This window comes from Berghia stephanieae, chromosome 5, assembly GCF_034508935.2.
Source record: "Berghia stephanieae isolate SIO BIC M18660-M18661 chromosome 5, UCSD_Bste_1.3, whole genome shotgun sequence".
NCBI classification, from domain to species: domain Eukaryota; kingdom Metazoa; phylum Mollusca; class Gastropoda; order Nudibranchia; family Aeolidiidae; genus Berghia; species Berghia stephanieae.
Window position 1 is genome coordinate 22,143,943 of NC_088364.1, and position 12,500 is coordinate 22,156,442.

The 12,500-nt window shown below is 37.1% G+C and overlaps 1 protein-coding gene across 7 annotated transcripts in view; it reads left to right on the forward strand.

Annotated features, from left to right (window-relative positions):
• LOC144972599 (solute carrier family 15 member 4-like) overlaps positions 1-11,576 on the forward strand; it is a 28,224-nt gene extending 16,648 nt beyond the window's left edge. For all 7 annotated transcript variants that reach the window (XM_078914008.1, XM_078914001.1, XM_078914002.1 and 4 more), the window contains 5 exons: positions 2,324-2,500; positions 4,436-4,625; positions 5,904-6,107; positions 9,578-9,712; positions 11,149-11,576. In XM_078914008.1, coding sequence (XP_078770134.1) covers positions 2,324-2,500; positions 4,436-4,625; positions 5,904-6,107; positions 9,578-9,712; positions 11,149-11,465 — 1,023 coding nt within the window. In that variant the 3' untranslated portion in view covers positions 11,466-11,576. The remainder of the gene's footprint in view (positions 1-2,323; positions 2,501-4,435; positions 4,626-5,903; positions 6,108-9,577; positions 9,713-11,148) is intronic.
• Positions 11,577-12,500: the final 924 nt, after the last annotated feature.

Consider the following 12,500-nt stretch of genomic DNA (forward strand, 5'->3'; position numbering starts at 1 on the left):
GAAGGAGTTGCCCGGAAGATAGAGAAACGAAACAGTCTTCTAAGGAATCTGGCGGGATCAACTTGGGGTGCTAACCAAGCGCTCCTGGGGACGTCTGCCTTGGCACTATGCTATTCCGCCGCGGAGTATTGCGCTTCAATGTGGGGTAGAAGCAAAAACGCTGAGAAGGTAGATTTTTAACTTCGCAATTCGATGCACATAGTGTCAGGAACGCTGGCAACAACGCCTAGAGAATGGGGCCCGATAATGTCCGATTGCAATGAGCTGGTTAAATAAGATCAAAGAGAGAGGGAATGGGGATACCCCTCTCAATCGCATAATGGACGGTGTCCCCGTTTCGAGCCGAAATAAGTCCCGGCAACCCTTTTACGCAGATTCCCTGACTACGGGCAGAGATGCATATACGAGATAGAAGTCGTTTGGGACGAATTCAATCCCTCGAGGGGGTGGGGATATAAACTCCTCGAAACTGGAGAAGAAGTTGCCAGGCTTCTCCACCAGCAAGGGGAGGCACTGGATGACAACAAATCGGCTTCAGTCGAGAACCTGCCTAACGGCAAAATCGCTACACCAGTGGGGACTTTCCACCTGTCCAATATGTACCCGTTATGCATTTAGTTGAACGGTGTGGTGTGACGAAGCTTCCGGGTGGGTTGCGACGGTGCACGAGTGAGGTAAAGAGTTTGCTGATTAGATCGATTCAGTCCTTCTGCATTGAGGCTAACGATCTTAAAGTTGTCCATGGTGAGGGCCGAGGGGTTATCCTTTTACCACCCTGATCATGGAAGAGTTGTTGTTGGTGTTGGGCGTGTGGTATCAATTGGTCTCCAGCGTGGGATCCCATGGACGCGACGTGGACGCTTGCTACATGTCCTCGATTATTACATGTCATATTTAGTGAGTGTGAAATGTCATATGGGTCTTATCACGGTGTGATTGTGCTGCAATTGGTCCACAGTCATTATAATCCGCTTTGAGGTTTCGACATTGAGCGCTATAAAAGAGTTATTATTATTATTATTATTATTATTATTATTATTATTATTATTATTATTATTATTATTATTATTATTATTATTATTATTATTATTATTATTATTAATTCTATTATTATTATTAATTCTATTATTATTATTATTATTATTATTATTATCATCTTCATCCTCATCATCATCATCATCATCATCATCATCATCATCATCGTTATTGTTATATTTTTCTCTTTTTTTTTTTCTTTTTTTTTCGCTTTCGTGACTGATGTAGATATGGTTTTGTTTTGTTTGGTTGTTATTGTTTTATTTTCATTATTTTCTTTCTTTTTTTTTTTTTTTGTTTGTTTGTTTGTTTGTTCGTTTCTCCACGCTTCCGATATCAGCAGCATCTCCATATTAAGTTCGCTTTGGACAATGACCCTGCCAATTGGATTCAGTAGTCTGATGTCACGCCGCCCGGCAATGACGGCCATCTTGGTTCTAAACAAAGAAAATCATTACTTTTTATTATTCATGCTGGCTAGAACTTTTTATATGCCTTGTGATCAGAATGTGTAAAAGTCAAAACATGATCAAATTTATGGGGTTTTTTTCCTCTGGATACGCTCTTATGCTCGCCGGAGAAATATTTCATACGGGCGTCCGCCATTATTCCGATAGTTTAGAGCCAGTGTTACTAAGTTACCTTGCGTCATTAGGAAGAAAGTGACGTTACGACAGTTGAAGCGTATTTTGGAAGATTTCAAGTGAGCAGTGGGGGTTATATATCTTGATTGAGGAAAAAATGAGTGGCCTCGAACTCAGTTCTCCCCGTTTTAAAGGCAATACTTCATCCATTTTGGACATTTCGATGAGTAGGTTTCCAGATTTATCCACTCAGTGGTTAATAGGAGAAAATCAATGTCAAGTTGACTTTTTAAATAATCGAGTGTACTTTTAAAATCTTAAAATTTATTGTTTTTGTTATTGTTTTGTCTTTTAAACTTAATTTTGAAGAAGAATTAAACCAGTTAACCTGAAGGACAAGTGAACTCAACTCATATTGTGCAATTCATGATTGTATATTTCCATGATAATTGTACAGCAATAGCTTTGGAAACATGAGTTGGTTCACTTCTCGGTCGGGTTTAACAGTGTAATTCTGCTTATATATATATATATATATATATATATATATATATATATACATATATATATGTATATATATACGTGTGGGTATATGTGTTTGTGTTTGTGTGTGCATGTGTGTGTTATTGGTAAGTACTCCCTGTAGAAATATAACTTGTTTTGCTATAATCATGAGCACCATACAATTAACCCCTTAACTTTAGGAGCCGCCTGAACCCAACCCAGAACTGCCTGAAGGTAGCGAGAATGAGATGCTGGCGAGGGCAAAGATCAGTTTTGGAGGTCGTCACCAAGATCATTTGGTGAATGGTGTCGTCAGTGTCATCAAGGTCATCCCGTTTTGTGTCTTATTCATTCTCTATTGGACTGTGTGTTTTCAGGTGGGTCATATTTTAATGGCACTATGAGTTTTTATGATTCTTGTCCAGGCTGAAAGTTACAATTACAACAAAACGTTTAGACCACGGCAGTGATTGAATGTTCAAATTTCTCTGCAACTGGGGTGGCGATGCGATGTAAGATTGTTAAAAGGGCAAAATGGCTGCCTACCTGGAACTTTCAAGAATCACTCTAAAGGCGTGTATGATCAAAACAGACCATAAAATGCATAATTGAACAAAAAGCCTAAAGCTGTTTATCTCTCAATTAAAACCTACGCGGTGTTTATACAATCACATTCTTTGATGTAACGAGGAGGGCATTGTACATCCTTGTCTCAAACTCGAGTGACATACATCGTGACCAGTGGCCCATGTTATGAAATTAATAGCAACGCTGACCCAGATAATCGTCGAAGAGGGTAAACATTTTACACACATCCTTTTTGAGTACTTGACAATGATGGGTATTGTAAGATTGCAATGCAAAAAGTGCGACTCTTGTGAGTAATTGAACTATTAAAAATCGAAATTGTGTTCCAAATCCAGTGTTTGGGTTTTCTAACATGTTCCTATTATCGCCACGTGATCTGGTTCTTCGAACTGAAAAAGATTTGGCCATATCAATTATTATTGCAGTTAAGATATCATTAGGCGTCAACATCTTTCTTTAGCTTAACTAGAAGTAATTCAGACAAGTAGTCTGGGGCTGATCCTTCAAGGACTGTGCCTTTGACACTATTAGCTACAGGTAACAAATGCAGCTCTTTCAAAAGGGGGAGGACATTTTCTATTTTTCGTATATTAAAGATGAGTTTACCGACAAAGATTGTATCTCTTGTTAATTTTCGAATCGAAAGGACCAGAAGGGAGGGAATTACAATAATCGAATTTACCAAATATAAGGGCTGTGGGTAGTTTCTTTGCTGCTTCCTTGGAAATTAATTGTCCGGTCAAAAATCAGCTCTTTGCATGTTGCATTTATCTAAGAGACCACAGTCAAGAACTGTTCCTAAATTTCAAACTTTTTAACTCACTCAATCCTAGAGATTTTTGCTACTTTCCAAAATTGGAAAAAATGTATTAAAATGAGCAGGATAGATAGTTTTATTCAACTACCATTAACATGTAAAAACTAATAATCATAAGCTTTGATACTACGCCTATAATTTGTCTCAGAAAAATGCAATAAATAGGCATGGGATAAAAGTAACCCGGGTAAACTATGGATATAGTCGGTGTTAGGGTTGAGTGAGTTAAACAGGCCTAATGAGTTCTGACTTAATATGACAACAGACCGACAGTGTACTTGTTTATAACGTGCTTATCAAATTACATTTCAAGGGTTAAAATTCTGGACCAGTTAGGTATATATTGTAACTCTATAAAAAATATTAAGAGAAGAGAAGATTAATTAGTCAGTTAAAAACCGCACGTACTTTTTGCCAAAGCTCAATTGAAGAACTCATATTCTTATATCTTCCACATCGATTAGAGAAGAAAAGTCGTGACGTCACAACTTCTACTTTTCCGGTTCCAAAATCTCTGGAAGTATATATGTAACATGTCCTTCGGAGGACTAATATTGAATATGTGGCATATTGAATCATAAGGTTCCTCCTCTTTTAGTAGCAGGATGTAAAGGCAGTTTCTAAGGACTACGGGACGTAAAATAGCGAAGGTGGATGGTCTTTATTGACGACCAGCATATATTTAGACTAGAAAATAAGATGCCATCACTCTAAAACCAGAAATTCATTTACACAAGATATGTATTCAGTCCTCCAGAAGAGTGGTTTTACATTTCCAATGAAATAGGAACCAGTTTTTTTACATCACACTTTTATTCTCTATTTCCAAGCATATACAATTTTCTAAGATGTTTGTAGCTATAATGTTAACAAAATTAAAATTGATAAATTTTTGTTTGCTCGTCAGTTGTCCAACACCTACTTTGTTCAGGGCACAAGAATGGACGTTCGCCTGGGAGATGGTATAAACGTTCCTGTAGCAGCCATTAATATCTCCAACACTTTCATTATCATCATCCTCATCCCTGTTGTCGATAGATGTCTATACCCTTTCATGCAGAGGATAGGAAAGCCACTCAGTTACCTAAAGAGAATTGGTAAGATCACAGGATGCCTTAAAGTCCATAGGGTGTCTTAAAGGTCACATGATGCCTTAAAGTTCATAGGATGCCTTAGACTAATGGTTCTATCAACGAGTTTGAATTCCTGCGATATTATCCTCTCCTGTCCACTGTTTCTCATGCCCAAGACAGTCCGAATCCTAGACCCTTCTAAAAATAGTATCACTCTTACGCACGCGTTTCTTTAATGTTGAATCAACAACTTATTTTGAAGAGGCTTTTAATACACACACACACACACACACACACACACACATATATATATATATATATATATATATATATATATATATATATATATATATATATATATATATATATTGTCAAATTGAAAAGATGATGACAATATGTAGGTATTTTTTCGAAATAGTTTAGTCAGTGCTAATGCCTCGCAGAATAAAATAAGACCCATCTGACAATCTAGGTCCGGTATCGGTAACGTAATAAATCATGTTGTTTTGGCGCTTTTTTTGTTAGCTTTTTGCTTTGTTTGTTTATTTCCTTGGGGGGGGGGGTTGTTTTATTTGTTTGTTTATTTTGGTTTGTTTTTTGTACGTTTTTCTCTCTTTCGCACATTTTATAAAATTGTTGACACGTCATTTAGAATAAAACTCCAAAAATGTCAACTAAAAAGAGTACACAATTCACAATCAAACGTACATTTCCAGAAGTCTCTCTCATAATTAAAGGCACTATATCGCGGAATTGTGGAATCCTTCCCATATTTTTGGCTTTGCTCTGTCTTTTGATGGTATGAATCTTTAAGTCATTTTTATGGAGATGCTATAAGCATAAGACGGACACTGAACTCGAGAACTTGAGATTATTCTAACCTTGCATGATATCTTACTGATTTTCCAAGACAGCCATGGCAGCGATGTCTTCAATGACACCAGTTGCATCCGTTGTTGCTTGTCTCTTAGTAAACATGAAATAGTTCACATACCAGCAGGTATGCTCAGAGAAAATTCAAACCCTGCGTGTAAGGGGTAAAGAATTATCAAATACCTAATTTTAGCTCAGTACTTAGAGGCGGAAGCAACTTTCTGTTTTATTGTTTTATTTAACTTGAAATTATGATCAAAAGCATTTTTGTTACAAAACTGACTGTGTATTTAGGAAGCGTTAAACGTTTTTAACCAACGAAAATGGGATGGATAAATCTAGAGTATGAATTCATATTCTTATCAAAAGCTAAAAGATAGCGGATTGATAATATATTATCAATGCATTATTTTTTCTATTTACAACCAGGAATAGGCATGATCCTTGCTGCGCTGTCGCTGTTTATTGCGGGATATGTGGAAATTGAGCGTAAAGAGCTGATGAAAGAGCCCGGAGGAACTCACATCCAAGTTTTGGCAGGCAAAGAGTACAACGCTTCTAGCCTCAGCATTTTTGCACAAGTACCACAGTTTGCTTTAGTTGGCATCAGTGAAATATTTGCCAGCATTACAGGTACTAGTATATATATATATATATATATATATATATATATATATATATATATATATATATATTTATATATATATATATATATATATATATATATATATAATAAGTGTGTGTGTGTGTGTGTGTGCGTGTGTGTGTGTGTGTGTGTGTACATTGTAACTAATTCCGTCCTTTATCTCTCAAGTCAATTTAAATGCCAGTCAATATCTAATACCTCACAAGGAAGGGAATTTTACGAGTAATTGAGTTTTGTTTTGCTTTTTAATAACTGATTAAATCATTACAATTGGCTTCAACAGTCATACCGTCACTTCCCTCGTAATGACGCATAGCAGTTTAGTAACTGGCTCTAAACTATCGGAACAATGGCGGACGCCCTTATGAAATATTTCTCCGACGAGCATAAAAGTGTTTCCAGAGGAGAAAAACATTACAAATATGATCATGTTTTGACTTTTATACATTCTGATCACATGACATATGAAAAGTTCTAGCCAGCATGAAGAATAAAAAGTACAAATTTTCTTTGTTTAGAACCACTCTGCTCGCCGTTGCTGGGCGATGTGACATCAGACTATTGAATCCAATTGTTACAGTGAATGATAGATATTTGCAAAATGTGCAGCACATTGTATTTTATAATTAACGGAAAATTATTCCATATTATTTGAAATAATGTGATTGGAACGGATCCCTTGGTACTGCAAACAGTGTAGACATCCGTATGTCTCTATTAAAATAATCTTGTTTCTGTCTTTTTTTTCCCTTTTTAATAAACGAATAATTGTTTTATATAGTGTATTTCAAGGGATTTACACTGCTCAGTAAGTCTCAAAGTGCTTTATTTATTCCCCCAGCCGACCATATGGAACCAAAAATCTGTCTCATACAATATAATTTGCCTGTTTGGCGACTTTTGTGAACAAACCCTCTTATAATGTCAGTCAGATCCTCGTTCAATTCTGATCCGAGCATTGTAATGTATGTAATGTGCCCGACATAATACAAGGACCAGAAATATATACGATTTCTTTTGAATGACCATTGATCACGCTTTTAACATTGTTTGCGAGAAGACGAGACACCGTGTCGCTGAGCAAACGACGCCGCCTCGTGCGCTGTATGAGATACAATCCGGGTAAAGTATGATATACCATTTCTATTTCTTTTTTAACTGTTGAGTAATTAATGAATGTTGTTTTAACCGGAGATAGACGCTCAGATATTGTTCGTTGCCTCTCATTTTATAATGCGCAGTGTGAAAATAAAGCGCCTAACAGCTGACGGCGAGGCAGCAATTTCTAATGGTGCTCACACTACTATGTTTTGACAATCTATCCAGGACGCAAACTCATTGCCGCACTCGTGCAACGTCGCAAACCCGTCCGGAAGCTTTGCCACAAGGCACCGTTCAACTAGATGCTCTGCGGTTTCGAACTCTTGGCCACAATGGGTACATATTGGACATGTGGCAAGTCTCCACTGATGTAGTGAGCGTGCTGTTAACCAGGTTCTCGACCGAGTAACCACTCTTCTGGAGGACTGAATACATACCTTGTGTAACCAATGTCTCCTCTTGTTGGTGGAAAAGCCTGGCAACTTCTCCCCCAGTTTCGGGGAGTCGATATTCCCGCTCCCTCGAGGGATTGAATTCGTCCAAACCGACCACACCTTGAAATGGAGCTCTGTTCGAAGTCAGGGAGGCTATGTACAAGGGTTGCCAGGACTTATTTTGGCGAGGCGAACCAAGTTTGCGCTTATCGCACATGGTCGCCATGACTCTGTTTAAAAGATTTGTGGGAGTTTTTGTATTGTTTTACCATCGATAGCTGACATATATCTTGGGGAAGCACATTATCGCACATATTTCCCTTAAACCCTTAAACTCTCTATGTCTGTTATCAAAATACAACAATACTAATTAAAAGAAAACAAGCGAGAGAGAAATTAATTGGCACTTGGCACTTAACGTTTTAATAATTTCAATGTCGTTTCTGGAATCATTGGTAAGAAGTACAGGTATTTGATCCTTAGACTTAGATTTTGTGTGAAGCCTATCAATTTTTTAAATCTTTTTACTTTTTGCTTTTGTTTGGTGACAGTTACTACTAGTTGTGTTGAAGTTGTCGTTGGTGATGGTGTTTCTGGTGGATCTTGTTCTATAGTAGTGGACGTGGATGGTACTATTGATTGGATGTTCTTTTGGGGGAAGCCTTTGTCTTGTAAAAGTGCTGTTGGATTCGGGATGTTGAAATGGCTTGGTATTGCTTTATGGTTTTCAAACGATTTTTTTTTTTTAAATTAAGTATTAAATTGAGAGTCTTCAAAATGAGAAGAACATAGTACATTGCTTTGATTTAATTTATTTGCTGTATACTTCAGCAAATCTTCTCCTGCGGAAGTTTAACAACCATCGTTTACACCTGTAATAAATAGATCAACAAAAATATCTAACCTTAATGATTGCAGTGTAGTTGATATGATTTGCTTTGGCTCTTTAAAAAGTTTCAGGTCTCAATAAACTCAATTCAGGTTAGAAAAAAGAAATGAAGAAGACACGTTATATTATTTATTTAAGTCTATAATATAATACAAAACAGGAAAGAGAAAGGATGTTTGAAAGATCCCTCAAGTTATCCTAGAGGTGTGTCTAGTGTCACCAAGCTTTACTTTTGTCTCAGAAGTGGTTGGTTTAAGAATAAGATTGACAGTTATCGAATTTGGATTTCGAGACCAGGCATTTGGGTAAGGGTATAGCTCTTTATAATACAGTACATAGTTCCGTATGTAAAAACCATAGTACGTAAAAAATTATCAATCTCGAATTATCTTCATATCAGCGTGCCCTTCTTCGTCAAGAGGAAATCTAAAAAATGAAAAATCAGGTCGGTTGTATTGTGATTTCTTACAATCTATGGTTGAACACCACTGACTTGTTTTTGTTTTCCGCTTTTTTTTTTTTTTTTCCTCATCAGTAAGAGCAGAATTTGACTCCATATTGTAAAACAAAATGTAAAAAAATATCAATTCAATAGATTTACGATAAATCATTATAAGATTCCGATATCATGTTGAAACGTAAGTTAAATCAAACCAATACAAAACAAGATTTGTGCATCCGTCCCCGGTGATACGCGCAATGTTATTTTTAGACATGACGTCATATGGACGGCGATAACAATTAGGAGCTATCTATGAGTACCTATCTCCGGTTTTAACGCCATTTTTGTGCAGATCATAGCTACCTTTTAAGGGAATCCGATCTTGGCTTAAATCTCTGTTTGGAAATTTGAGTTATGTGAGCTGACCAAATCAAAGTAACGTATTGCATGCTACTTTATCTATATTGTTTAAACCTGCGAGAGACAAACTGATATGCATGCTACTTTATCTATATTGTTTAAACCTGCGAGAGACAAACTGATATTTCATTTGATTAATAAAACATAACATTTATAAAACAACTTCTGAAGGCCTTGAATTTGCCTACAACCAAGCACCTGTGGCCATGCAAGGGGTTTTGACTGGACTTTTCTTGGCTTCCGCGGGATTTGGAAACTTCTTGTCGACTGCTCTTCTCCTCATTGTAAAAGATGCTACTGAGAATGGTGAGTTAATTGAACAGGGTTTTGGTAACATCACTAGAGACCTCGGCAACAAGTTACAATGGTATAGAAAGATGTCTAAAGAACAATGTACGAGTACAATGTAGCTCAACCTTTTGACATGAACGTAAACAAACAATAAATATACAAATATTAAATATCTGCAGCATCTTTGACACGCTTTCTCTCTCTCTTCTCTCTCTCTCTCTCTCTCTCTCTCTCTCTCTCTCTCTCTCTGTCTATCTATCTATCTATCTATCTATATCTCTCCTTCCCGTTCTTTGCAAAAAGTTTTTTTTTTTTTAAATTTATAGAAAAGGAAGTGGAGTAAAAACCCTTTCAACGTCGTCGAATTCTTAGACACACCCTCTACCCCGGTTTTATCTTTCGTCTCGATCAGCCTTCAGTTTTCGGTTTACATTCCATTTCTTTATTTCATCTCCTTATCCGTCTATCTACCCCCCCCCCCCTCTCTCTCTCTCTCTCTCTCTCTCTCTCTCTCTCCCTGGGTGGGGATCCTGACCTCCCATAGTGGGCAGGGGGGGGGGTATATGCTGTGTCTTCTATACCCCTATACCCGCTTTCCAATTGTTTCCTGTCGTTGTCTTGGAATGAGATTACTTGGTTTTGTCCTGACCCTGGCCGGAGTCCTTGTCTGGGAGGAAAACAGTCGAATGTATAGTTATAGTTTTGGGAGATGATATTTTATTCCTTGTAAATCATCTCTCTTTTGAATTATTTTTTTTTAAAAACATATTTGTAAACATTTGAGTGTATTCCTCTTAGAGGGATCTTGTGCTGGTGTCTGGGTGAGACTTTTAGGTGATCTCAAACTAAGTACTTTGATAGTGTGCTTTTGGAATCTACACCTGTTTCCTATTTGAATCAATTCCCCTTTGTCTTATTTTTTCGTGGGTGCTTTAACTTTAATCGTAATTCTAGAACTTTTTACTATCCCATTTTCTTCCTTTTTACTGGCGCTGATATGACCTAAATGTGTTGCAAGCGCCTTAAAACCCTTAAAAACAAAAAAACATCTCTCTCTCTCTCTCTCTCTCTCTCACACACACACACACACACACACACACACACTCACTCACTCTCTTTCCTTCCTCTCTCTCTTCTACAGCTTCCTCTTTCTTCCCCCCCCCCCCCCACACACACACACACCATCGGGTTCGAGTCCACTGTCTTATTATTTCCTTGAGCAAGAAATTTAACTCCTATTAATTATTATTTGGCAGCACCGAAAAAAAAAGGGGGGGGGGGGGTAAATTCTGGGGTAATGCATTTTGATCCTATTGACCCAAATGAATAAAATTCCAAGGAAAATAATTATGGAATTTTATTTAATTATTGATTAGTGTTTTTAATATATTTAAATTATTAGCCTTGTCAGACATAAAGTAATACAAAGTAACATCTTGTCAATGTTTCAGATCCATGGTGGGGAGACGAAATCAACGATGTTAAAATGGAGAACCTTTTATTTCTATTGGGTGGTTTGATGTTGACAAACGTCCTCGTGTTTTGCATTGTCGCCCATTTTTACTCTTACCAAGACCCTAACAAGTTTGAGGAGGATTATGATGATGATGAGGAGGATGAGGAGGAAGACATGGACAGGGATGCTTCTCTTACAAAAGTGGATGAGAATCGAAGACGAGCACCTGGAGAGACAACCAGACTGAATTCTAATCATTACGGCAATATTAAAAGTTATACGACCAATTTGCCCTTTGACCAGAGTCAATAGAACGTAATGAGCATTGATTCGATGTGTGCTCTGGCCCTTTTATTTTTTTTAAATGTTAGAAATCGAAGAGACAAAATCAAAAATAAACACAACATTCAAACAAGTAGATAATAGCTTCAAAACAATTTTAGTTTTAATATCGTGTTTAGCCCCCATTGCATACTTTAAACTGCAGTTTAGAGGGTTATATTCAATGTTGCAGATTAGTCACTATGGCTTGTAAATTTCCGATTTATCTACCACTATTCGTGGTAGCTGAAATCAATAAACGCCGGTGGTGCGAAATTAAGCATGCAGAATTAGAAAATTGACACATTTTACCATTAAAATTCATCAGTATAAAGACTAATAGGGCTGTGATATTGATGCTGTTATCGATAGAGAAAAACAATAAGAGATAAAATTTTCAACACTTTATCAACATTTCAGTGACTAAAATTACCTAATAATGAAGTGTATACTTATCCCATAATATAATATAAACTAGTGATCTTGTGATATGGCATTCGACTTTAGACCGGTAGCTCGCTGGTTTGACTCCCCCTCTGGGTGGCGCAAAAAAGTCATTGGAGAGGCCCTATAGTCACATTCTCTCACCAAACTCGGGTGTAAAATAAGTACCTCTCCGAAATAGGCGGTGTTTTTGTCGAAAAAAATTGTAAGAGAGCCTCACAGTTAAGTGTTGCTGCCAGCTTAGAACTATTTTGTAAACGTGCTTTGAGTGCATTTGGTGGATATTGCATTGTAGTATAACTCAAGTTTTGTTTTGTTTTATTTTAGTTTTTTTTTTTAATCCAGCGTGTTGTTTGTGTATTTGCAATTGTCCGATTGTATTTGTAAGGGGCATCTGCTTTACCCTCTCTAGTATTCGCTAGCCGCTAAATAGCCAAGACATTAAACTATGTCTGTCTGTAGACGACGTTTCCTGTCAGGGCGTGTGCTGCTTTGTGGTTTGGTAGTATGACACTCGGCTTGTGGACTGTGATCTATAGTTCGAGTGTGGGAGGCGCAAAGATGAGTCCTTGAAAAAGTTAA